Source organism: Eptesicus fuscus, chromosome 15 (genome assembly GCF_027574615.1).
Source record: "Eptesicus fuscus isolate TK198812 chromosome 15, DD_ASM_mEF_20220401, whole genome shotgun sequence".
NCBI classification, from domain to species: domain Eukaryota; kingdom Metazoa; phylum Chordata; class Mammalia; order Chiroptera; family Vespertilionidae; genus Eptesicus; species Eptesicus fuscus.
Window position 1 is genome coordinate 62524841 of NC_072487.1, and position 23410 is coordinate 62548250.

Consider the following 23410-nt stretch of genomic DNA (forward strand, 5'->3'; position numbering starts at 1 on the left):
CCATCCCAGAAAATAGAGAAGACAGAAATTTGCTCACTTTGTTCAACGGGGCTGAAATTACCCTGATATTAAAATTTTAACACAACAAAAGATTCTATAAATAAAGTTTAAAAACAGAAACTAGAAAAATATTTGTGGCATCTATAACTGGCAAAGGATTAATACCCTTAATAGTGTTTACAAATCAAACTAATATTATAATAGAAAAGATGGCAAAGGAAAGAAGGTACAGAAGAAAACAAGTAGGTAATAAATATATGAAAGCTTTACTATTAACAAAAATAGATGTTAAAACAAGATAGCATGTGTCATCAGACTATAAAGATTAGAAAAACTTGATATATGCAGATTTGAAAAAGGGATGGAGAAACGGTTTACGCACAAGGGTGCTGGAAATGTAAGCCAGCCCACTCTGCTTTCTGATAACCTGGCAATATATTTATTTTAAAACTTTAGATGTGTAGCATTTCCTCTGATCCTGCAATTCTAATTCAAACCATCTATTTTATGGGAATGCTCAAATAAATTTCCGAAAATAGTTATATAGTACAAGGATGTCCAAAAGCAGCAATGCTTGAAATAGAAACAAATATCCATCAATAAGTGAATAGTGAAGTAAATTATGGTACCACCTTGTAGCAGACTATGCAGCAGTTAAAAAGAATGAGAAAGTTCACATTGTCATTAGTACAATGTCCATAATGTTGTGAAAAAGCATTAAATATGATCCCATTATTGTTAAAACATGATCATCAGTGTAGCTATGTGTATGTAGGTATAAGTGAGTGTGTGTATGTTTTATACACACAGAAAACAACCTAGAAGGACACATTGTTTATAGCTACCTCTAACATATGAGATTAGACGGGGGAAAAAGAAAAATTTTATTTTTTAAGATAAAATTTATTTTAATTTTAGACTTTTCTGTCTTATTTGAATACTATTGTAATCTTTAAAAGCAAAGTAAAAATGTGTATTAAACAGCTAATCCTGGCCACTGGGGTTCAACAGAGACAGTTCAGTTGTAAAACTTACCTTTTCCAGAGACTCCTTCTCAGCTCGAAGGTCAGCCAGCTCTTCCTCCAGCGCTGTCACCTTGAGTTCCAGTTGCTTCCGGCTTTGCTTTTCACTTTTGAGTCTGGACTGTGCTTGCTCAGAGGCTTCTTGGAGCTCTGGGATGTAACAGCAGAGAGACTTGGCTGCAGAACCAGAGCCACAGCATGCTCTACAGCATCCCGGAGCTTCTTCAAAGCTGCATTCTGTGCTCTCCCAGTCCTACCACACAAGCATCTTCCCTCCGTCCGTTCAGTTACCCCCTCACTGACCAGCCATAGATTCAACAAGCCATATAGTGACTTCCCCACTAACCCGTAAAAAACGGAAAAGTTCCAAGCAGTTAGAGGCCACCTTAAAAATATATCACTCCCACAATTCCATTGCAGTCACTGTCTTAGCACGTTAGACAGATCTGTCTGGTATTGGGCCAGCCCTTTCTCACTGGCTGGGTAAGGTATTCTCAAGTTTCTTGGTAGCTGGGATATTCTACCAAAAGTGTGCTTTCAAAATATGCCTTCTCAAAGAAAGCTATTTGAAATATCTCTTTAAAATGTAATGCATCATTTATTTTGTTTAGAAAACTTGTGAGACCCTATGGAACTCTTGAGGTAATTGTCACAGGGCACCACAAAAGCAGAAAAGAAGGTATCTGTACATTTAAATCTAAGCCTATCTCTCATGTGCACCCAGGTTATGCTCTAAAAGAAAAGGGATTTATCTTTAAGACATCACTGTTTTTTTAGCTATCAGGCAGTGAAGTTTGCTTCTTCCCCACTCTGCTGCTGCTCCAGCTCCACCCACTGGTCCCATCTGAGTCTTCCACGTTTGTTTCTATTCACTGAGGTGGATGCATCAACATGCTGGTCTTCCCAAATCTTCTATCCAAGTCACCATGGCTTCACCTTTGTGCCACCTTTGAGCACTGAATTAACACTAATTTTTAAGAAAGGCCTGTCCAGTCATGAGCGGGACACCATCCTTGCCCTCTAGGGGCTTGCAGTCTAGAGGGGAAAACATACATATAAATAGGGCTGATCGAAGGCAACATGTGAGAATGGCTGTAATGATGCCTGAGGAAAAAAATTTTTAAAGATCAAATATTGTAGGGGAAAAACAAGGAAATCTTCTGAAAGAGGCAGATTTTGGGGGGGAAATGGGAATATTGGTGAGGGTGGGCACACCAAGTCCAGAGAACAGCATGGACATAAAGCAAGACAAGAACTACAGATGTGCTGAGGAGTAGAGCCAGGATGAACTGAGCAGCATAATGGGAAATAAGCCAAGATGGAGGGGCCCTGAGTGCTGGCTAAAGAGCTGCAATCTATTCTCCAGGAAACAGGCAACCAGTACAGGAAGCACCTCTTTCAAAAACTTCCTCTGTCAAGAGTTAGAGCAACTCTAACGTCCAGGCCTACGAGGCCAACTGTAAGTCCAAAGATACTGAAGGCCAACACTTGCTCAAACAAAGCAGAACTGTGGCCACTGATCAATTCTACACGCATAGTCAGTTCTTCTGTTGTCCTTTACGTCAAACCATCATGCAGGTTTTTACCGGCCCACCTTAATTTTTGGCTCAGTCTTCACAAACTTCATGAGCATTATGCCAAAGGTATTGAGAGGAAGGAAACAGTTGAATTCCTTTAGTTTAAATGGTCAAAGTCCCAGCCCTCTCTACACAGGACTTACCTGAGAGCTCGGCCTGCAGTTTGGTGAGTTGGCCCCTGAAGAGGTCTGTCTCCTTCAAGCTTTCTGTCAACTGCATCTGCAGCTCTGTTTCTTTCTTTTGGTGAGCAGTCATTTTCAGCTGCAGGTCAGAGACCTGTGCAGTGGCTGCTGCTAACTCTTCCGTCACCTTGGCCTGAAGAGTAACAAAGTATGACGTCACTTTAAAATGGGTGTTCTTTGTCTCTAAGTGATGACCCAACCTCACATACTCTATGCTGATTGAACTGGTAGAAAGGGAGCTAAGCCCACCTTCAATATGCATTGAACTAAAATCAGACCTTCAAATGTACTAAGTGTCTGACTCAGGAATTCCCTTGAAGAAATTTGTCCTTAGGAAATACTTTGGAAGATTACAAAAATGTTGCTACAAGGATGTTTGACGTAGCATTGTATATAGTTGGAAAAGAATGAAAAAATAAAATGCTCAAAATGGGCTAAATTAAGCAAATTATGATACAACTACCCTGAATGGTGTTGTCCAAGAATATTAATGGCACTGGATACAGTCACAACCTATTGGTAAACATCACCAATCTGATACATGAAAAAAAGTTATTCCTACCATTTCCTAACTTTTCTACATGCATTTTTTTTTAAATAAAAAAGGAAATTTAAAAATTTAAACTGAATGTCTTCAATGGCAATCAACTATAATTTCCTCCCTGTAGTACTGCACTACCATTAGTCCTATAATGTAAAGATCAGCCCCATGAGTTACTGCTTTGGGGGTTCTTAGAAAAACAGAGCTAATAAAAGAAGGGAATGCTTCAACTTTTGACTGCTTAATGTATGTTAAATGGTGCTCTGCACTAGACAAACGGAAGTAAAATAATGGTTGCAAAATCTAATCTGATGATATTCTGTGTATTAAGAGTGATAAAGAAAATGATGATTAAAAGAACGTTAATAAAAAGGAATGGTAAAAACAAGTGACAAATATCACCTTAATTTCACCTGAACTGATGTGCTCCTGTAAAAATTAGAAATCAGCTAACAGGAAAGGCAGTAAGTGGTTGCTCTTCTCGTGACTAATCTTGCTTTCTGGATAGCAATGTAGTCATGGGGTTGAACCCTCTCTCCTGCACTATTATACTGCAACTACCATTACTGCTCTTATACTTTACATGCATTTTTACAGTTGCCTACTTTCTTATCAACAGAATAAATTTAATTTATAATAAGCTGTATAATTCATAAATTACTAAGATCAGTGATTAGTTCTGAGTCAACTTATTGCAAAGTATATTACATAACAGATATCTGGATGATGGACATATTAAAATCTACTGGAAGATTTCTAGTTCTCTTCCCAATGATGGCAAAAATTCTGTTGAAAAGCAGATTGGTAATTACGTACACAGGACCACTCCTGAGCTCTACACATCCTGACCTGGGCTTTTCTCTCCCCAGTTACTTTACCTTCTCCTGTTCAGCATGCAATACCCTTGCCTGTGTGTTTTCTGTGGCTGTTTGAAGTGAGTTGTTCCTCTTCTCCATCATCAGGTTACTCTGCTCAACATACCTATGAAATAAATAGGGAAAAAGAAAACATTTATGAAGCATCAAATGTATTCCAGGTGTAACACACATTCAATCCTCACAACGTTGCTCTCTACCTTCATGAACAACAATATAAAAGCTTTTTCTTGGAGTCAGGAACCTGGGCTGGAGGTGAACTGCTTTGAATTTGCATAATGAAGAGAAGAGAAATTGGAAGGGTGTGTGTTGTGGTGAAAGGGGATGAGAAGGCAAAAGAGACTGGAGTAAGAAGGCTGCAAGAGGGAAGAGAAGAAAGCCCCTCCTTGCCCCCCTTCATGTGAGAGATAAGAGACATGAAGAAGAAAAATATGGGAGAATGATTTTTTAAGTGAAACACTATATGCTATGACATGTATCCGTGACCCACCCTTAAATCTTCAAAAGGATCTGGAAAAATTACAAAATGCTTGGGAAATCAGTGAGGTTCTCCTTAATTAAAGAGATTCAACCTACACAGAAGAGGAAGAGTTGATACCAGTTTTCTGAGTATTAGCATCACTTTTATGGGAACTAGGGCCAGTAGGAATAAACACGATACCCAAAGCCAGGTAAGAAATGAAGAGCAGAGCTGGGTTCAAACACAGATCTGTCTTATATCACAGTCTACTGAGCTCTTTCTATTGAAACACCACTTAGAAAACAGACAATAATTCACATGACAGGCAGGAAACAGAAGTAGGAGAAAGACAAGATAAATTGCCCTAAACAAATATGTTTATTTGACTTGGGCATTTACAAATTAAACCCTTTTGTCCATCCTAGCTAGTGCCCCGTACCTGTCATTACCTCTGATTTCGTTCAATTAGTTCACTAATCTTGTCATTCTGTTCTTCTATCCGACTGCTCTTTTCAAGGATCTCTTGCTTCAATCTTTCATTTTCCTGGATTCAAAATGTATAATGTATATCTTAAGTTTTTAAGAGAAAAGTGCCAGATAAAAGGGAATCAACTTGGACAGCGACGTTACATATTTTGAGATAAAAAACTTATATAATACTTAAAACAACTTATACCTGAGGGATACAAATCACTATGCCCAATAGATTAAACATATAAATGGCTATAAAATAAAGCAAAATTCTGAAATATGCTCAAAGAGAAATGTTTCCTTCTGACTATAAAGTGATGTCACTTGGAATTAAGCCATAATGGATTTTCCAGAATTTCCCACCTCAGTGTGGCATTTATCACATGCTCTCTATTTCTGGAGCGGAGGTTTTAAAGGGTAGTAAGTCTTGGGAGAGAACAGGGGCAAGACTCCAGGCTATGCTCTGTTCCTGATCACCTTACCTGAATAATTCGCTGGATGTTGCTCATGATCATTCTTGTTTCCATTGTAACTGACATGCTAGGAATGAGCAAGGAATTGCCAGCACTATGCTTCTGTAACTCTTCAACCTACAGAAGGGGTGCCAGAACGACTAGTGAGAAAGTTTTAAGTGGAGAAATATAACCTACCCAAGAGAGAATCACTGTTTTGAGAGGGCTGAGGTTCTGAGACAATCTCTAATACAAACTAGAGCTTTCTTCTGCTAACTGGACCCCAATAACTATCCTCTAGGGAAATAACTACTATGAATACAGGAAACCAAGAAAGAGTTTACCTACAGCCCTGGTTGCTCCCTATTTGTACCCCCTGCTTGTATGCATTTTCAACACAGTCCCCAACCCGACAGGCACCTTGGTCATGAGGTGATCCATTTTATCAGCCACTTTGCTGACTGCCATCCGAATTTCAGTGTTATGCTGCCGGGCTTCGGTCATGAGAAATGAAGCCATGTCACCAGATCCTAAACAGAAATAAGTAAAAAAGAAACTTACGAAACTGGAGTAGAGGACATTGTATGAGGAAAAGCCAACAGCTCTCTGAGCAGAGGAAAGAAAGAAACATTTCTAAATACCAGAAAATGCTGTACTGACACTTCAGGAGAAGATGTAGAGCAGACAGACTCAAAAGGCTGCTAACAATAACCAGATTATCCTCCTGCAAAATGCACCAGGGGATACAGCCTGGTCCAAGGGCACAAGTATGCTCACTTGCGTCTGCAATAGCACTAGCAGCTCAGATTGTTTCTCCATTCATCCAACTGCGTGCCAGGTACCAGGGATACAACAATTAATAAAACATGGTTCCTACCCCAGGCAAGCTCACAGTCTGGTGGGCAGAGACTGACGTGTAAACAGATCATTACAACAGAATGTATAAAAGGAGCACAAAGAAAAGCAAGATTAACTATTTGGTGACACACAGGCACAATCATGTCTCTTGAAGGAGAGGAGGGAGGGATGGTAACTATACTGAGATGACAGATTTCATGGTTTCCTGGACAGAGAAGGGACAGGGCTTCCAGACAAAGGTTGCATCCAGGAAACCCATAAATTATGTTGTAGAATATACTTGTTCTTCCAACCACTATCCTAAGAGCAAGGATGATTATTACGTAAAAGACAAGCTTCAGAACAAGGCAGAACACCATCCCAGCTGTTTACATTTTATTTTGTTTTGTTTTATACACTAGACAACCACACTTGTACATGCATACAAGATACCTGAAAAGTTACCTAAGTAACTGTTAATAACAGTATCCTATGGGCAGGGGGTTTTAATGATGGAGGACAGTAATTTTCACTTTTGAGTTATTTGGCCTTTTAATAAAAGTATATTATTTTCATAATTTAAAAAATTTAATAGATCAGCTTTCACCTGAGATATTGCACATCCACAAACAGCCATCGTACTTTCTCCCAATTTCCTCCAATGTTTTGCTATTTTTAATAAATTCTACAGAGCCACACTGACAGAGGAATTCAAAAAGGGCTGGGGGAAAAATGCAAGAAACAAAACCAGGGACCTCGTGGCGCAATGGTAGCGCGTCTGACTCCAGAAACAAAACCCAGAAAGTGGGATGAGGGGTTTTTTTGGAGCAGGGGGGAATGATGGAAATGTTCTAAAATTGGATTGTGGTGATGGTTGTACAATTCTATATATTCACTTTAAAAATCATTGAATTATACACTTAAAATTAGTGAATTGCATGGTCTGTAAATGATACCTCGAGAAAGCTACTTTTAAAAAGATAAGAAGAAAAGGGCAGAGATCTATTGGAGTAAACCTGAAAACCAGATGGGAGGAAGGAAAGCACAGCAAAATATGACGGGAAACTACCTACCTTGAAAATGGGGAGACTGAGAGAGCGGTGCTGGGTACAAGGGCCGAACGGGCTGCAGCTGGGAGGTGACAGTTGATGCCTGGGGATAACCATAGGCTGGCATACCTGCATAGGGCTAAGAAAATGCCAAGTTACAGCTGGTTTATAAACATTTGTGCCTCTCCTTTTCGCTTAATTTATCTTTGATAGAATCAAGTGGACAAGCTGGAAGGAGACTCAAACTTAGTGAAGCTGCAGATGGATGAGATTGGGTTTGGTATTAAGAACTGCAGCACGAGCATTAGCTTTGTAGCCCAGTCACTGAAGTCCTACCAGAAAGGGAGGGAAGGGTGTCAGGTCACTCCTCAGTCCTCTGGTGATACGATTTGATTAAGTAGGAATTCGTTCCTCAGCCATCAGGCCTATTGGTGGTTTAAGAAATGTTAAAACTAAGACAACTCTGCTCAGTTTCCATTGAGGTAAAAGGAGTTATTCACTGAGATGCCAAACTAAATCCACCAGGTTCCCAAGGATGCCTCTCTCCTGCTACCTTCTGCTTATCTGTGTAGCCAAGAGCTCTGTTTTCCTCTGAGCCTCAGTCACCTCAAATATAGAATGAAAACAGTAGCACCACTTCTTAGGGTCGTTGTGTGGACGAAATGTAGTGATACATAGGTAATGTTCCTAACAGCTAATAAGTTAAGTGCCTGGCAGATAGTAAATGCTCAACAAACGGCAGCTGTTATTTTAATGATGGTAGTTATTATTCTTTGAATTAAAGAAATGAAGCTTATATAACTTCAGATATATAACTACCCATTAATTATATATTAAACTAGAGGCCTGGTGCATGAAAATTCATGCACTGGCGGGGGGCGGGGTCCCTCAGCCTGGCCTGCCCCCTCTCACAGTCTGGGAGTTCTCAGGGGCGGAAGGCGACCTGGCAATCAGGGGAAGGCCCATCACACCTCTGCTGCCACCACTGCTGGCTGCCACCATCCGAGGCTTGCCTACACCTCAGACTGGCCCTGGGCGGCTGGGGGGGCTGAGGGGACTGGGGGACTCCGGAGGCAGGTGCGTAGGGCGGGCCCAGCCTTGCCACACGCCTGCCCACCCCAGTGGGGCTGAGGGGACTGGGCGCTGCCATCTTGTGGCTGTGTGGGCACTGCCATCTTTGAGGGCGGGGCAGCAATGAGCATATTCCCTCCTTATTGGCTGTGGGCACCGCCATCTTTGTGATGGTGTGAGGGTCAATTAGCATATTCCCTCTTTATTAGATAGGATAATATTAGTCTATGGGATGACAATTCTCCTTCAGGGAGTGGAGAGAAAGCAAGTGGGACTTTTTCAATTCTGATACACCTTGTCCACCACCACTCCACCCCTCCATTAAGAATCATCAAAGAAGTGAGCCTGTTATCATTGGGAGTATGTCTTATCCATCAAAGGTACAGGAGCAGAAGGAAGTGTCCACTATCCTGGCAAACTGTCAGCAGAGGCAGACAGGCTGCTGCCTCTGCCTTCTGTAAAAACAGAAAAAAACCTACTTTTCAAGGAGTCACTTCTAGAGGACAGAGTCCAGCTGTACTTTCTATGTAGCCTCCACCCTCAACCTGCAATTACTATGCTGAGTACAGGGCAGAATCTTAGCCTATCAGCTGTCTGAAAGAAGAGAACACAGAAGACGTGTATCCCTCCGCTAGGCATGTGTGAAAAGGAAACAAACATGGATTGGGCCTTGACTGTGTGCCAGGCTTTGAACCAGATGCTTTGTCTGTTCTTGCACTTAATCTTTAAAACAACCCATAAGGCACGTAATCCTTTGACTGGTTTAGGGATGAAAAAGTGGTGGTTCAGGAAGGGGAAAAACTATAATCTCTGATTGTAGAAAGCTGCTATTGTATGAACTGTGCAGGAAGAAGAAAAGAGACTGACTGGGACCATTATAAATTACAGATTATAAATGACATGGTTTTTAAACGTTATTACCTGAAAGGACTGGGAATTTCCAGGTACAACTGAAGAGTGGGAATCGAGAGATGCAACTTGCATTAAGGCGGCAGAGGGTGCTTGGAGTCCAGAAACAGACGGCTGAGGTGCTAAGATAAAGCAAGAAGTTTTCACCATTACCCACCCTTGCTTGTATGAGTCCAAAGTAGCACCTTACAAACCTTCTGGCTTCAGCCTTGACCACTTTCCTCACCTAATCTTTTAAAACCAATTCTACTGGAGTCTCAGCTATGGGCTAGTGCAGTTGTTGGCAAACCGCGGCTCGCGAGCCACATGTAGCTCTTTGGCCCCTTGAGTGTTCTAATGCCACTTCTTCAAAATAGACTCGCCCAGGCCGAAAACCGACTTCTGCGCATGGGCCACGAAGTTTCAATCGCACTGTACGTGCACGCCCACACGTGGTATTTTGTGGAAGAGCCACACTCAAGGGGCCAAAGAGCCGCATGTGGCTCACGAGTCGCAGTTTGCCGACCATTGGGCTAGTGGAACCAAAGTGGGTGTTCTCAGGGGCATTTGACTCAAACAGACAATCCATCAGCTGACAGGAAGCGCAGACTTATACAGAGGGAGATACCTCATTAGCTGAGTGCATAATTCCAAAACTGTCAATGCAACACAGCAAGCAGACTCAATACACCACCAGGTCTGAAAATGCCCTACCCAGGGATGTACTGACAAGTTTTATATTCTAGTCCAGTTCTCAGTACTAAAACGATGCAGCCTAACAATATGAAGAATAGTGATGATACCTTTGGTGCTGACCCAATTCAAGGCCAGAGTCACAGCGGCTTCCTTACCGTGTGTGGTAACCTGTGGTAGCACTGGCTGGGCAGGCTGAAGAGAGGGCTGAATGGATGGAGTCGGCATGGGTTGCCCAGCTCCTCGCAGAGCATTGACTTCCTGAAACAGGAACCAGCGTTTTCGTTATTATGTATGAGTCCTTAGCTGAAGACTAAGGCTGACTATCCACCCTAACCCTGCTTACAACACAGAAGAGGAAGGAAAAGCAAGCAGGAAGGCAAGAGTTCGGGGTGTGGGTTTTGGGGAGAAAGCACTGTATTACATAATAGAGTAAAATCCCTTCTCCCTGTAAATCTTACCAAATAATTGAATATAACTTCCTCAAATATTCTAAGTTGTTCAAGTTTTATTATTTGAGGCAGCAAAACTGCCTGCTCTCCAGGATGTATCATTTACCAAAATAGCAGTGACCTTAAGACTGACCTATCTGTTCCCACAGAAGAGGGGTCTCTTGCAAGGAAACCCAGGGAATAATCCAGCCTCTGCATTCCTGCTAAATAATCTCCATAGACCTGAAGGTACTCAATGAAAACAGATAGACCAGGATTCACTGCATCTCGTTACCATAATGTTTTGGGGATAATATACTTTTAGAGTGTTTTCCCCCATTCTTTCTGTTCATAAAAATCAAAGCACTGTTGTTCTCTACTGTAACTCTAAACAAAGTTATCTTACAAACATCTTCCTTATTTAGAGAAGGCAAAGAAAAACCTGAGGCACAATGTATAGTGACTGTGACCTGCTTTGCTACACAAGGTCTGAAATCTCATTCTTTTACTGTGATGCTTCCTCTTGTTCCCGACATACTCAGAAATGTATTATGCATTTCTGGAAAAGCATCCCACTTTTATATCACTATAGCTCTAAATTAACCTAAATGTCTAACAACAGAGTGAATGGAATTATGACAAATCAATATAATAGAGCACTGGATTGCCTTTAAAGATAACAATGCTTTGCTTTATTTACCTTATTTATATTATTGATATTAACATAAATGTTTATGACATGACACTAAGTTAAAAAATCAGGTTACATAGCAATATATAGAGAAGAATGCCCTTTTTATCAAATACGTTTCTTCTTTCTTTATAATTCAAATTATTCTATAATGAATAAGTAACACTTGAAATTTTTAGTAAGAATATGATCTTGTCCAAATTTCATTTCCAGAGACCAGATAAAAATCAATCCTATAACAACAGAAATCTCTCCTTTAAGTGTTAAATCTACTTACCACTTTTTCAAAATGAGATAAAACGAAGTTATAAAAAATAAAGCTATTTTGGAAAATTTTTCTTAGGAGTATGACCTTTTCTATGTTTTACATCAAAAAATCAAAATAAAAAAATCAATCTCTATTAAGCATTTCAATTGAAAAAGGATGGTCTCATCAATAAAGAACCAACCAATGAGAAAAGAATTAAAATTAAAGTATTTCATATCATACAATTTTAAGATGGGTTAAAATTTTAGATCTAAATGTAAAATAATAAGTATTTCTTTAAAACACATGTGATTGGGAAAGCTTTCTAATCATAAAAGGGAAAAAGCTGATTTGATTGCAACAAAATTCTTGAACTTCAAAAAAAAAAATCACACCACATACAATGCCAAAAGACACAACAGTGTTATCTTTAGTATAGATAACGTCAGTGGAAGACCACCATTTCCCAAGAGGGCCTGAACATTCAATCAACAAATATAAGCTGAGCATCTTTCATGAGCTGGGCATCATGATGCCTACAGAGTGATTTTTACTGGCAACAGAGTTTCTAGTGGAAGGCTAAATTACCTACTTAAAATGCCAGTTCTTGTGGCAGATGTATGAAATTGCTTCCATTTCTCAGAGGAACTGCTATCATAATAGAAACACAAGTACCAATAACAACCTGTATCATTTTGAATACAAAATCTCTAAATAATGATTCTGGGTTAGAGGCAGAAAAAACAATAATTTCAACCAAAGGAACAGATGATAGCAACTTCTGCACTAGTCATTCTAATACAGTCAGGGGAACATACTTCAATTTCTGAATCATTGGAATCCAGCTGTGGTGGAAAGATGGGCAGCATGGGCTGGCCCATTTTAGCCATCCGAGAGATCAACTTGGCCTTGACTGTATCAGGATTCTAAAAAGACAGGAAAGTCATAAAAATCACTGTTATCAAGGTTCATTACCTTCAGTTAACTCTATGGCTTTGGCTCTTGCATCATACTCAACAAGTCCCCCTGACATATCTAGTTGAAACCATCTCTTCTAGAAAATGAGAACATTTTCTGGCCTAGAAACATACAAGGGTCATACATAATAATAACAGTAAAAATAATTTCCTATATGTTTGGATTGGACAAAGTGGTTTCATATGTATTATTTCATTTCAATCAAGTCTCCCCACCAGGCATAATTATTCTCATTTTACAGATGAAATATAAAGTATAGATTAAAGGAAAGAGGCATTTTAGATTGTACCCTCTCAAAAGTCCGGGGAAAATTCAGTAGGTAGATATTCAGAAGAGATGTGGGGAGAGAAGGAAACAGGAGCTCTCTGTTCTAAATTCGGGTTCATTTAACTATGACTTGGCACTAACTACATATTACACACTAGTGTAGTAACCCTGACTACACACTAGCCCCTGTACTAGAAGCATATGCATCCATTAACTGGTCCAAAGTACAGCCTTCAGTGGAGAGGACATAAGATGATCTATTGAGCACAGAAAGAAATTATCATAAACTCTATTTTTAAATTATTTTAAAGCTACAGTAAAAAAGCAATAAACCTGTTTACAAGGATTGACAGAACTTTATTGTATAATTTGTAAATAGACATGGACTGAGATATGTGCTCATTTTTTCCTTAACTGATGGAGATGCATAATAAAAAAAATGTTGGCTCTGTCAAGAGAAGACTCCATACAATAGAATACTATGACCTAAAGACAAAATAAGAATGAGAAAACTTTGTATACACTAATATGGAAAGATATCGTTATATATATTATACTTAAAAAGCAAGGTAGATAATATATACTATGCAATTTTTTATGAAAGAAGGTAAGAGAAATAAAACACATATACAAATCTGTTTGCATCTACAGAAAGAAAAATTGAAAGAATATGTAAGAAACTAAATCAAGCAGTTATCTAAGAGGGGTGAGATGGAATGAGTGGTGAGATGGGGGTAGGAATCAGTCTTCTCAATGTATATCTTGTTATATTGTTTTGCTAACTATACTATTTGACTGTAATTACCTATTCAAAACAAAAAAATAAAAATTTAAATGTAAAAAAGAGAAAGATGGTTAATTTTATGTTATGTGAATTTTGCCTCAATTTTTAAAAAAAATTTAAAAAGAAAGGCAGGAGATCACTAGTGTACTAAAGGTTACTGAAACTTAGAAATAGTTGACAAAAGTAGCCATGTTTAGAAAGCACAATAGAACCAATACTGGACAATTTTTTGTGATTGTTTAAAAATCTAAAATTATAATTGTTTTTCAGTTTTCTTCTGATTCTTTGGCTTAATTAGGAAATCACTTTTTACACATATCAGATCAATTATTTGCTTAATAATTCCTGCTTTGGGCTGAATATAAACGAGCAAACTAGGGTTAGAGAGAAATTACTTATCAATTTCACTCCACACAATCATCTTGTTTCCAAATATGGTAGGTGAAGGTCACAGAACTTTAGAACCTGAAGTACTTTAGTTATCATCTCATCCACATGTAGCAAACTCAGATGCCATCACAAAGCAGGCAGGGCAGCAGCAAACTAGTATACATCCTCCTTTAAGATATTCAAATCCAAATTTTACTATAATAGTGTGTTGATCTTATCTTACATTTGGGGAAACATAGAGGCCAGTGTCTTCCTGTTCAAAGTCAACTAGCTGGTGAATTAGTACAGAATTCCTGAGAGAATGAAAATATGTAGACATGTAGTATAATTACAATAATAGTAAGTTAATGTTATGCACTTTTACAATGTGCCAGACATAATACTAAAAACTCTATAGGCATTATTTCATGTAAACCTCATAAAAATCTCTTGAGAGATTATGAAGACATACTATAAGTAGGCTCTGAGCTTAGTGTTTTACAAACTTATCTAATCGTTACAAGAACTCTATAAGGAAGCTGTGAGAATTATTTGCATTTTAATAATAAAGAAGCTGAGGATCAGAGAAGCTAGGTAACTTTCTGGAGGCCACATGATTTTAAGAATAAAGATTTGAACCCAGGTCTGTCTATGCAGAAGTAAGGGGAAATGAATAAACTAACTATTGACTTCCAGCTACATTTACAGTTCTCAACATTTTCTTATCTTTACCCATACATGAAAACTTTTCAGCAAACTGGAGGTGAGGGAAGACAGATTCATATACTCACTGTATTGACTGTAAGCTGTTCACTGAGGGAATTAGATTTGATACGAAGAGCTGGCTCCCTGAAAGCAAATAGAACATATCTTGAGATGAAAACAAAATACATAACCACGAGTCCAAATTATACTGATAAACAAATTGTTTTTGAAAATGTTTGCCACTAGCTGTAAAACAAAATTTAACTCTTTAGTTTGCTTAATCTCTGAAAGTTAATGAAGATGAATAATTTTCTATCCAAATGCTTATTTACATTTTTTTCCTTCAATATGTAGTTTGTGATTATGCCTTTTAACCAATTGTATTCCAGGGGTTAGCAGGCACTCTTAAATATCTGAGTTAGTGCTTTTACAGACTGTGAGTATTAATCCTTTGTCAGAAAAATCTGATGCAAGTATCTTCCCATTTTCCTCATCACATTTTTAAGTTACTTAAATTTTTTTTTTTTTAGTTTTCAACTATACCCCTATTTCTAAACCTCTCTAAGAATAGTTTTTATGGACAAATAGAGCTTGATACAAATCCAGTATCTGACCCTGACTTGAAAGGCACCGATGTGGGTGGTGACACAACAGGATCAGCAGGTAGGCTGTCAGCACCAGGTATGGGAGAAGGGGCGGCAGAATCCCGGGAACTAACACTGTGTCCGTCAGAGCCGGAATCTCTGGCAAGCTTCACCTAAGGAAAGAACCCACAGGTGAAACAGGTCACCAAAAAGGCACCCTTTCCCCTCCATCCTCCTTGTATTTTACTTATTCTTTATTACATAAGTCATAATCTATTCATTGTAGACAAATCAGAAAATGCAGATAAGCCAAAAAGGGGAGGGGGGCAAGAATCATCTATAATCCAACCACTAAACGATAACATTGTTAGAATTTTGGATGTAGTATTTCACTATTTACAATATTATTTATTTATCTATGTGCGTGGGGGGGGTGTATGTGTGTTTTTACAAAAAAACTGTTTTGCAATCTGCTTTGCTCACTTATTGATATATTAACCAATTTCCAAGTTACTAAATTAATGATTTACAACATCACTTTTAACTACTGAAGAGTATGTCTAACTACAAGGGTCATGCCCTTAACTACTATTATGTACCAAAAAAAATATCTCCAAAGAATTCTGGGAAATCATAAATATCTATGGTATTACAAAATATATTTCACCAATTCCTAGCTGTTGGACATTCGAGTTATTTCCAATTCTTTCTATCACAAACAATACTTCTCTGAATAGCTTTATATCTATATATTTGCATATAACTTATAGGATGTACCCAAAAAAAATATACATACACTTTGAATAGTTATAAAGGCAGTGTTTATTAAAATACATTTCATTTTCAAAATTGAGCTATCAGTTGTTAAAGTGTATATACATTTTTTGCGATGGGACACTCTGTACTTCCAAAGCATAAATTCCCAGAAATTAAACTGTTGGTTAAAAGGTATGCTAATTTTTTGTTTGTATTGTTAATCCTCACATGAAGATATTTTTTCCATTGATTTTTAGAGAGTGTAAGGGAGGGAGGGAAGAGAAGGAGAAGGAGAAAAAGAAGGAAGAGGAGAAAGGAGGGAAGAGAAACATCGATGTGAGAGACATCAATTGGTTGCCTCCCCCATGCACCCCAACTGGGGCCGGGGATCAAACCTGCAACCCAGGTCCTTGCCCTGGACCAGGAATTGAACTGCCAATCTTTTGGTGAGTGGGTAGATGCCCCACCACTGAGCCACACTGGCCAGGGCAAAGTATGCTAATTTTTAAGACTTCTGATATATACCATTAAATTTCACACCAGCAAGGGTGAACAACTACTTTATACTCTACACAGAGTGTATAAATTCTTTTCAACACTCTTGTCACACAGAGCATAATCATTCTGTATCAGCCTTGACAATTTAATAAGCATGTCAATTTGAAATTATTAGATTACTGGTAAAAAGTAATTATTTTTATGTTTACAAAATGCCAGTCTTGATGGATACAAATTAGTTTGTTATCTATTACCAGCCATCATTTCCTCAAACTCAAAGGAAAACTGAGAGACTATTAGCAGCTGTGGAAAAGGCAGCGGAAGCCTGTCAGTGAAAGAGGGCTGAAATGACCCCCAGAGATAAGTGTCCAGTCAGGAAAGAGTCCTTGAGAAGAAAAGCATATCCTTCCTCAGTGATAGCAGGAATAATGGTTACAATAAAGATGATCATAATATTTACTTGTTGTATTTTATAGTTTATGGTCATAACATAATCACATTTGGGCCTAACAATCACAGTGTAAAGCAAACAAAGGTCTTCCCCTCCCCCCCCCACTTGGGAGGAAGAGAGCAGTGCTAATTTAGTTAACCACAATTTGTTACAAAACCGTAACAAAAATTAAACGAATTCATGACAAAAATTTTAAATGGTACAAAAGGGTAGAATGTAAAAAAGTAAGACTTTCTAAACTCCATTTCCATTCTCCAGAGAAAATCGTGTAAAATCACTCCTTTAAAAAAAAAATCATCTTACTGTTTATTAGTAATTCTAGAAAACTGTTTTCCAGAGAGAAAAATCATTAAGAGTTAAGTTGCGCGCGCACACACACACACACACACACACACACACACACACGCACACACAGGACCATACTATCCATACTGTTTTGTAACTTCCTTCTTTCATTTAACAATAGATTCTGGATATTCTTTAAGAGCTACATAAAAGTCCACTCTGTGAAAGAAAAACATAACTTAAACAGTCTCTTAACAATAGACACTTATTGTTTCCAGTTTTTTAGTATTACAAGCAATGTGGCAGAGGGAGGAAACTATGTATCTATTTTTATGTATCTCTCAACATATAGAGACCTTTACATACTTATGAGAATAAATTGATAGGATAAATTTGTAGCCATGGAATTGCTAAGTCAAAAAGTATGCACTTTAGGTAGAAATCACTATTTTAAGGACAAAATAAAAAGGTTAGTATAGAGAAGTAATTTGTTCAGTCACGACCTCTCCTAGACTCTGAATACAGAGCCAGGAAGGATAAACCTTGGTCTTAAAAAAAAAAAAAAGTCTTCAGAATCTGGTTTTCCAAAACATATTTACTCATTTTACTTAACCAGCAAAGATTACTCATCAGCACAGCATAGCACAAATTCACTCACCCGCCTAATCTCCACCTCAAATACCAGGATTGAATCCGTTGACTGAGTCCATCCTATTATCCCTTCAGAGCCAACAGCACAGGCTGGAGGGATAATAAGCAACCGCTTTCCTCCTTTTTTCATGCCCAGCATTCCATCTTCCCAGGCCTTTAAGAAACAGAAAAGGGGAAAAGCTCATCAAACCTCCTCCAAAGAAAAAATGAAGTACAGGATCATCAGGTTTCACTCATCCACACTTTCAGGTTTGGACCTCTGGAGAGCTCAAGTTCAACTAATGTCCCACCTCCCCATTGGTTATAAGAATATCTAGAATACTGCTTCTAAATTTACTTGTAAAAAGCTGGCATATCCAGAGATGGATGAAATATACTTATCTCAGATGATGAGAGAAATTGGAATAGGATGGCATTAAAAGATAAATAAAAGCAATAATTTATTAAATACATTTTTCCATATACTCTGGCAAGTGACTCACTTGCATTATGTTGTGTAATCTTCAAAATAACCTCATAAGGTTAGCAGCATTATCCCCATTTTACAGATGAGAAAATTGAGGCTTACGGAGGTTAAATAACCAGTCCAATATCAGAGTTAGTAATTTGTTAAGCCAAGATTCAATACCAGATCTGTCTAGTTTCAAGGGTCATGCTTTAACTGCTCTGATCTACATGAAAAAGTCTCCAAAAGACTGAGAAAAGGAATCATAAACAATGCTATGGAGACTTTTGCCCGCGGATGAATGAGTACTTTACAATGCATTAATATGTCCTGACACAACAATTCCCCACATGTGTAAAATACCCTTTTATAACACATAAAGAAAAAATTCACAATGTGAACCCAGGTTCTTGGACTCCGACCTCAGTGCTCCTCCTGCTATGGTACAGTTGCCTCCCACAATAATTGAAAAGTGCTGATTCAAAACATCTCAGACAGACAAGAATCAACCCATATGATACACTTCTAGAAGAAACAGTTCCACTTCATTTCCTATTAGGCTGTAGGGAGGATTTAAACATTTCCAGAGTTACAGGATGAAAGAGAAAGGGTAGGAAATAAAGAAATGTACCCATCTTCAATGCCTGAAACCACAGGTAGTACAAAACCCTATATATACTATGTTTTGTTCCTATATATACATACCTATGCTAAAGTTTAATTTATAAATTAGACACAGTAAGATATTAACAATATCTAATAAAACATAATGATAGCAATACATTATAATAAAAGTTATGTGAATGGCTTTAGGGTCATTATTAAGCAAAATAAAGTTTACTTGAAAACAAGCACTGCAATACTGACAGGTAACCAAGAGGGCTACTAAGCAACTACAGGGCAGGCAGTGTTTACCGTGTGGATATGCTAGGGCAGGGATGATTCGCGTCCAGGCAGGACGGGGTGAACTTTCATCACAATTTAAAACATGAATTGTTTATTTCTGAAATTTAATATTTTCAGACTGTGGTTAAACCATAGGAAACTGAAACCATGGAAAGCAAAACCGAGGATAAGGCGGGATTACTAGATATTGTCTCACAGAAAAATCTCCCAAATACAGACATTAACACATTCCCTCCCCCCTTTTTAAAAATATTTTTTTACTGATTTAAGAGAGGAAAAGACGGAGAGATAGAAACATCAATGATAAGACTCACTGATCAGCTGCCTCCTGCATGCCCCACACTGAGAATTGAGCCTGCAATCCAGGCATGTGTCCTGACCGAGAATCGAACCATGACCTCCTGTGGTTTATAGGTCGATGGTCAACCACTGAGCCACACCAATTGGGCTCCCCCCATTTTTAACCAAGCTTTTCCAGGCTCTCAGAAGATACCCAGGTTACAAATTTCCAAAACTTAACCAAAATTAAACCTACTGCAACTGATAAAACCATATAAGAATACAATTAAGCCTTTACCTTGATGACTTTCCCTGATCCTAATTTCAGACGAAGCAGCTTATCTTTGTTAGCAGTGGAGTCAAAAACCTGCAATTTGATCAAAGTAAATGGTAATTTAAAAAATAATAATAATCATTATGATATGCAACTGACTAAACATACCAGGCACAGTATTTCTAGAATAGGGAATATCAAATATACTGGAAAATTAATTCCTAAGAGAGCTGAAAGATGGGACCACATCATGGCTAAAGGATATTATCACACAGAATATCTCTGGGCACTGACTTTCCAGGTTTATAACAAAAAGTAACTTCATCTATTAAAAGCATTTTTCATCTATAAAGAACTTTAAAATAAATTATCTCATCTGATGCTGATACCAATCCTGTCATTAACCTTTAACCTCCATCCACTAATGGGGGGAAAAATAGTTTGAGTTTAAATGACTTAACAAGGTAACATTAGGATAAAATTGAGACTTGAATCCACTTTTTTTCTCACATACCATACCATAAGCTTTTGATAGCTTAAAAATAGTAAAAGACAACAAGTCCAACCTATTTATAGTATCTACTATAAGAAAGACAGAAACAACTGGAAGGTCTAAAAATAAGTTTTAAGACCGAATCCCCTAAGAATATAAAGTTTAACACTGATATAGGAGGATAAGACATACACGTGAACAACTACCAAAAATAACACCTGGGAAACTGGTTTCCATTTTCTCTAAGTAGAAGTAATGAGTGGCACTGAGCAGATTTTATACATTAGCATTTCATGCCCATGCCCCAAAAGCAACAGTAGGAATTAAAGCAGGGCTCCTAAACCATTTCTATTTGCCACCAGCAGCGATTCACCGTTATACTATCTTACACCTGAATAGCCCTCATGTTGTTTAAATTACAAAAAGACTCCCAGGGGACATGTTCTTACCTGGCCCAGAGCATGATTCTGAAAGAGCCAGCTGGTATAGGCCACTTCCAAAGAATCTCCAACTTCCACCGCAGGGCCCTCTGTTACAGTGAGGTCCTGTGACAGCACTGCATCCAAGGAAGAGGTGCTGTTGCACTTGGCAATGCACACCTGGGAGACAAAAATTGAAACAGCATAAACTTAGTTTAAGCTCAGTTAAGTACTCCATTTTTGCTAATGCTCTTTTCCAAATAGTGGCGTCCACTAACAAATCAGATTACGTGTTTAGAAGTAAACCATTCCAAAGTCAGTAATGTTGTCAGGAATTAAAGTGTCTAAGAGTATGGCTTTGCAGTCAGTCTGAGTACAGATCTGAGTTAATAAACCACTTATTAACTTGTGATCTTGGCCTAATAACTTAACCTCTGTGAACCTTATTTCATAGGGTATTTTGTAAAATGGAGACAAAAACTTTGCTTATCTCCTAGGTTAGGTATGAAGATTGAACTAACACAAGTAGAGTACTAGGCACAGGGCCTGGAAAGTAACAGTGAATACACATAAATGTTAGCTATCATTACCATACTGATTTACAGCTTCAGTGTTTGGGAATGTAGGCAAGAAAGGGAGCTTCTAAAAAAACATACTGAAAGCATTTTTAAAGACAAAGTAACCATGCAGAAACGTTGTTTCTTTAATATGACCTATCTCCTTTCTTTCCTTTCGATTCACACTGGCCTCATCAAGCACCTTGAATCACCTCTTTCTCCCTTACACATCCACTCCCTTAATCATTAAGCCCTCAACACAATGAGGCTCTGGTCAGCAGCAAACAATCTTAGGAACAAAGCCTCGGGTCTATTGACCATAGAGTTTTAATGAAACTAAAGATAACATCTAGGCTCAGTAGTGTTTCAGCTCCAGAAAAACAGCGCAGCAAAATGAAGCAATGCCATGGCTGACACCAGGACCAGATGCAATGATCGACGACTCCCTACCCTAAGACCAATCAGTAGAGACCACAACCCTGACCAGGACCCTAACTCCCTTAGTCCCCTATATAACCGAGGTACATCCCCTCGATCAGAACCAAACGTGAGACTTTTTAGTCCACAGGCCAATGCTCTATCCCTGAGCCAAACTGGCTAGGGTGTAGAACTGTTTTAAAGAACTAAGTTTACAACATTTAATCTTTTTTCTCTTAAAGTCTCATTTTTAAGCAATTTGAATTAAGTATTCCTATTATTTCCCTGAAATACAATAAGCTCAAGTGACAAATTTAGTGGTTTTTTAATGCTTGTCCACTAACAAAGTATTAGCAGGTTATTTTCCTTAAATCAAATGAAATTCATATTAGTGTTTGGCTTTTCACAGAAAGTATAAGATGGTATTACCTGTTTATTAAACTCTACAGCAGCCTTTTCCGACTCAAACATGATGGACCAGTTTTGCCTCTGGTCATCATAAAAGGTGCTATAGTTATTGGGCCGAACCTGGGGAAAGGAGAAATGTTGGCATAACTCAACCAGACAGCACAGAAGATAAATCTGCTAAACTCAGATAGAAGGGCTGTGACTAAAGTGGACCCAAAGAGAGATATCAGGGAACTCTCTTCTTCCCTCCCACCTTCCATACATCATCCCCCAGTCCACATTCCCAGAAGGCAGCCAGGAGTCCTTTCCAAGATTCTTTGTTAAGATATCCAGTCTGACACTCTGGGCTGAAGGAGCAGATCTAATTTCCACCAGGTATGCACAGACCAATTTCTCTTATAAACCTACTGGAGGCTCAGTGCACAACATTCGTGCACTGGGGGAGGGGGATTCCTCAGCCCGGCCTGCGCCCTCTCGCAATCCGGGACCCCTCGGGGGATGTCCAACTGTCAGCTTAGGCTCGCTTGGCGGGGAGTGAGCCTAACCTGGCAGTTGGACATCCCCCGAGGGGTCCTTAGCGCTGCCATGGAGGCAGGAGAGGCTCCCGCCACTGCCACTGCACTCGCCAGCTGCCAGCTGTGAGCCCAGATTCTAGCTGAGCGGTGCTCCCCCTGTGGGAGCACACTGACCACCATGGGGAAGCTCCTACCTTGATTGTCTGCCCCCTGGTAGTCAGTGCGCATCTAGCGACCAGTTGTTCCACCACTTGGTCAATTTGCATATTAGGGTTTTATTATATAGGATCCCAAGGGAGTTAATGATTCTAATATGGGAAGTCTTACCATTAGTTCAAAGCTCAGATGAATCTTGGCAACAGTAACTGGCTGTTGTTGACTGATATAAAGAAGAATCCTATACTGTATTCAAGCAAAGATGAGCAGAAAAAAAAGACAGAGAACAGAAGTTAAAAGACAATATAAAAATTAGCAGTAAGATGCCAGGGGTTGTGTTTCATACAGGTACAAAACTCAGTTAATCCCTTAATGCTTGGATTTTAAATTGTATCTTCTCACTACCCATTTTAATCTCTTTTTATTTTGGCCTTCCTCTTTAACTGTAATTGCAATGTCTTTATTTTGTTGGTGTTTTCATTTCTAGATGGGTGACTAAGAGATAAACAAATGGCCAACAGGTACATGAAAGGATAATTAATAGTCATCAGTCATTAGGGAAATGCAAATTAAACCACTTCACACCTACTAAAGTATACATTTAAAAAAAAACCTGAAAAAATAATGAGGTGTTGGTAAGGTAGTGAAGAAACTGGAACCCATATATTGCTTATCTATAATAATAAAAGTATAATATGCTAATTAGACCAGACAGCCTTCTGGACA

General features: G+C 38.6%; 1 protein-coding gene across 1 annotated transcript in view; it reads right to left on the reverse strand.

The window, feature by feature from the left end:
- The window catches only part of FKBP15 (FKBP prolyl isomerase family member 15), a 48098-nt gene that overhangs the window by 8041 nt on the left and 16647 nt on the right, over positions 1-23410 (reverse strand). Inside the window, exons 5-21 of the mRNA XM_008160896.3 lie at positions 22856-22930; positions 22035-22133; positions 20662-20811; positions 19744-19812; positions 17823-17969; positions 15205-15347; positions 14677-14734; positions 12306-12413; positions 10277-10379; positions 9459-9568; positions 7491-7605; positions 6001-6110; positions 5611-5718; positions 5107-5201; positions 4201-4303; positions 2743-2914; positions 1036-1172 (exon numbers count right to left, since the gene is read on the reverse strand). Of these exons, the coding sequence (XP_008159118.2) occupies positions 1036-1172; positions 2743-2914; positions 4201-4303; positions 5107-5201; positions 5611-5718; positions 6001-6110; positions 7491-7605; positions 9459-9568; positions 10277-10379; positions 12306-12413; positions 14677-14734; positions 15205-15347; positions 17823-17969; positions 19744-19812; positions 20662-20811; positions 22035-22133; positions 22856-22930 (1902 nt within the window). The remainder of the gene's footprint in view (positions 1-1035; positions 1173-2742; positions 2915-4200; positions 4304-5106; positions 5202-5610; positions 5719-6000; positions 6111-7490; positions 7606-9458; positions 9569-10276; positions 10380-12305; positions 12414-14676; positions 14735-15204; positions 15348-17822; positions 17970-19743; positions 19813-20661; positions 20812-22034; positions 22134-22855; positions 22931-23410) is intronic.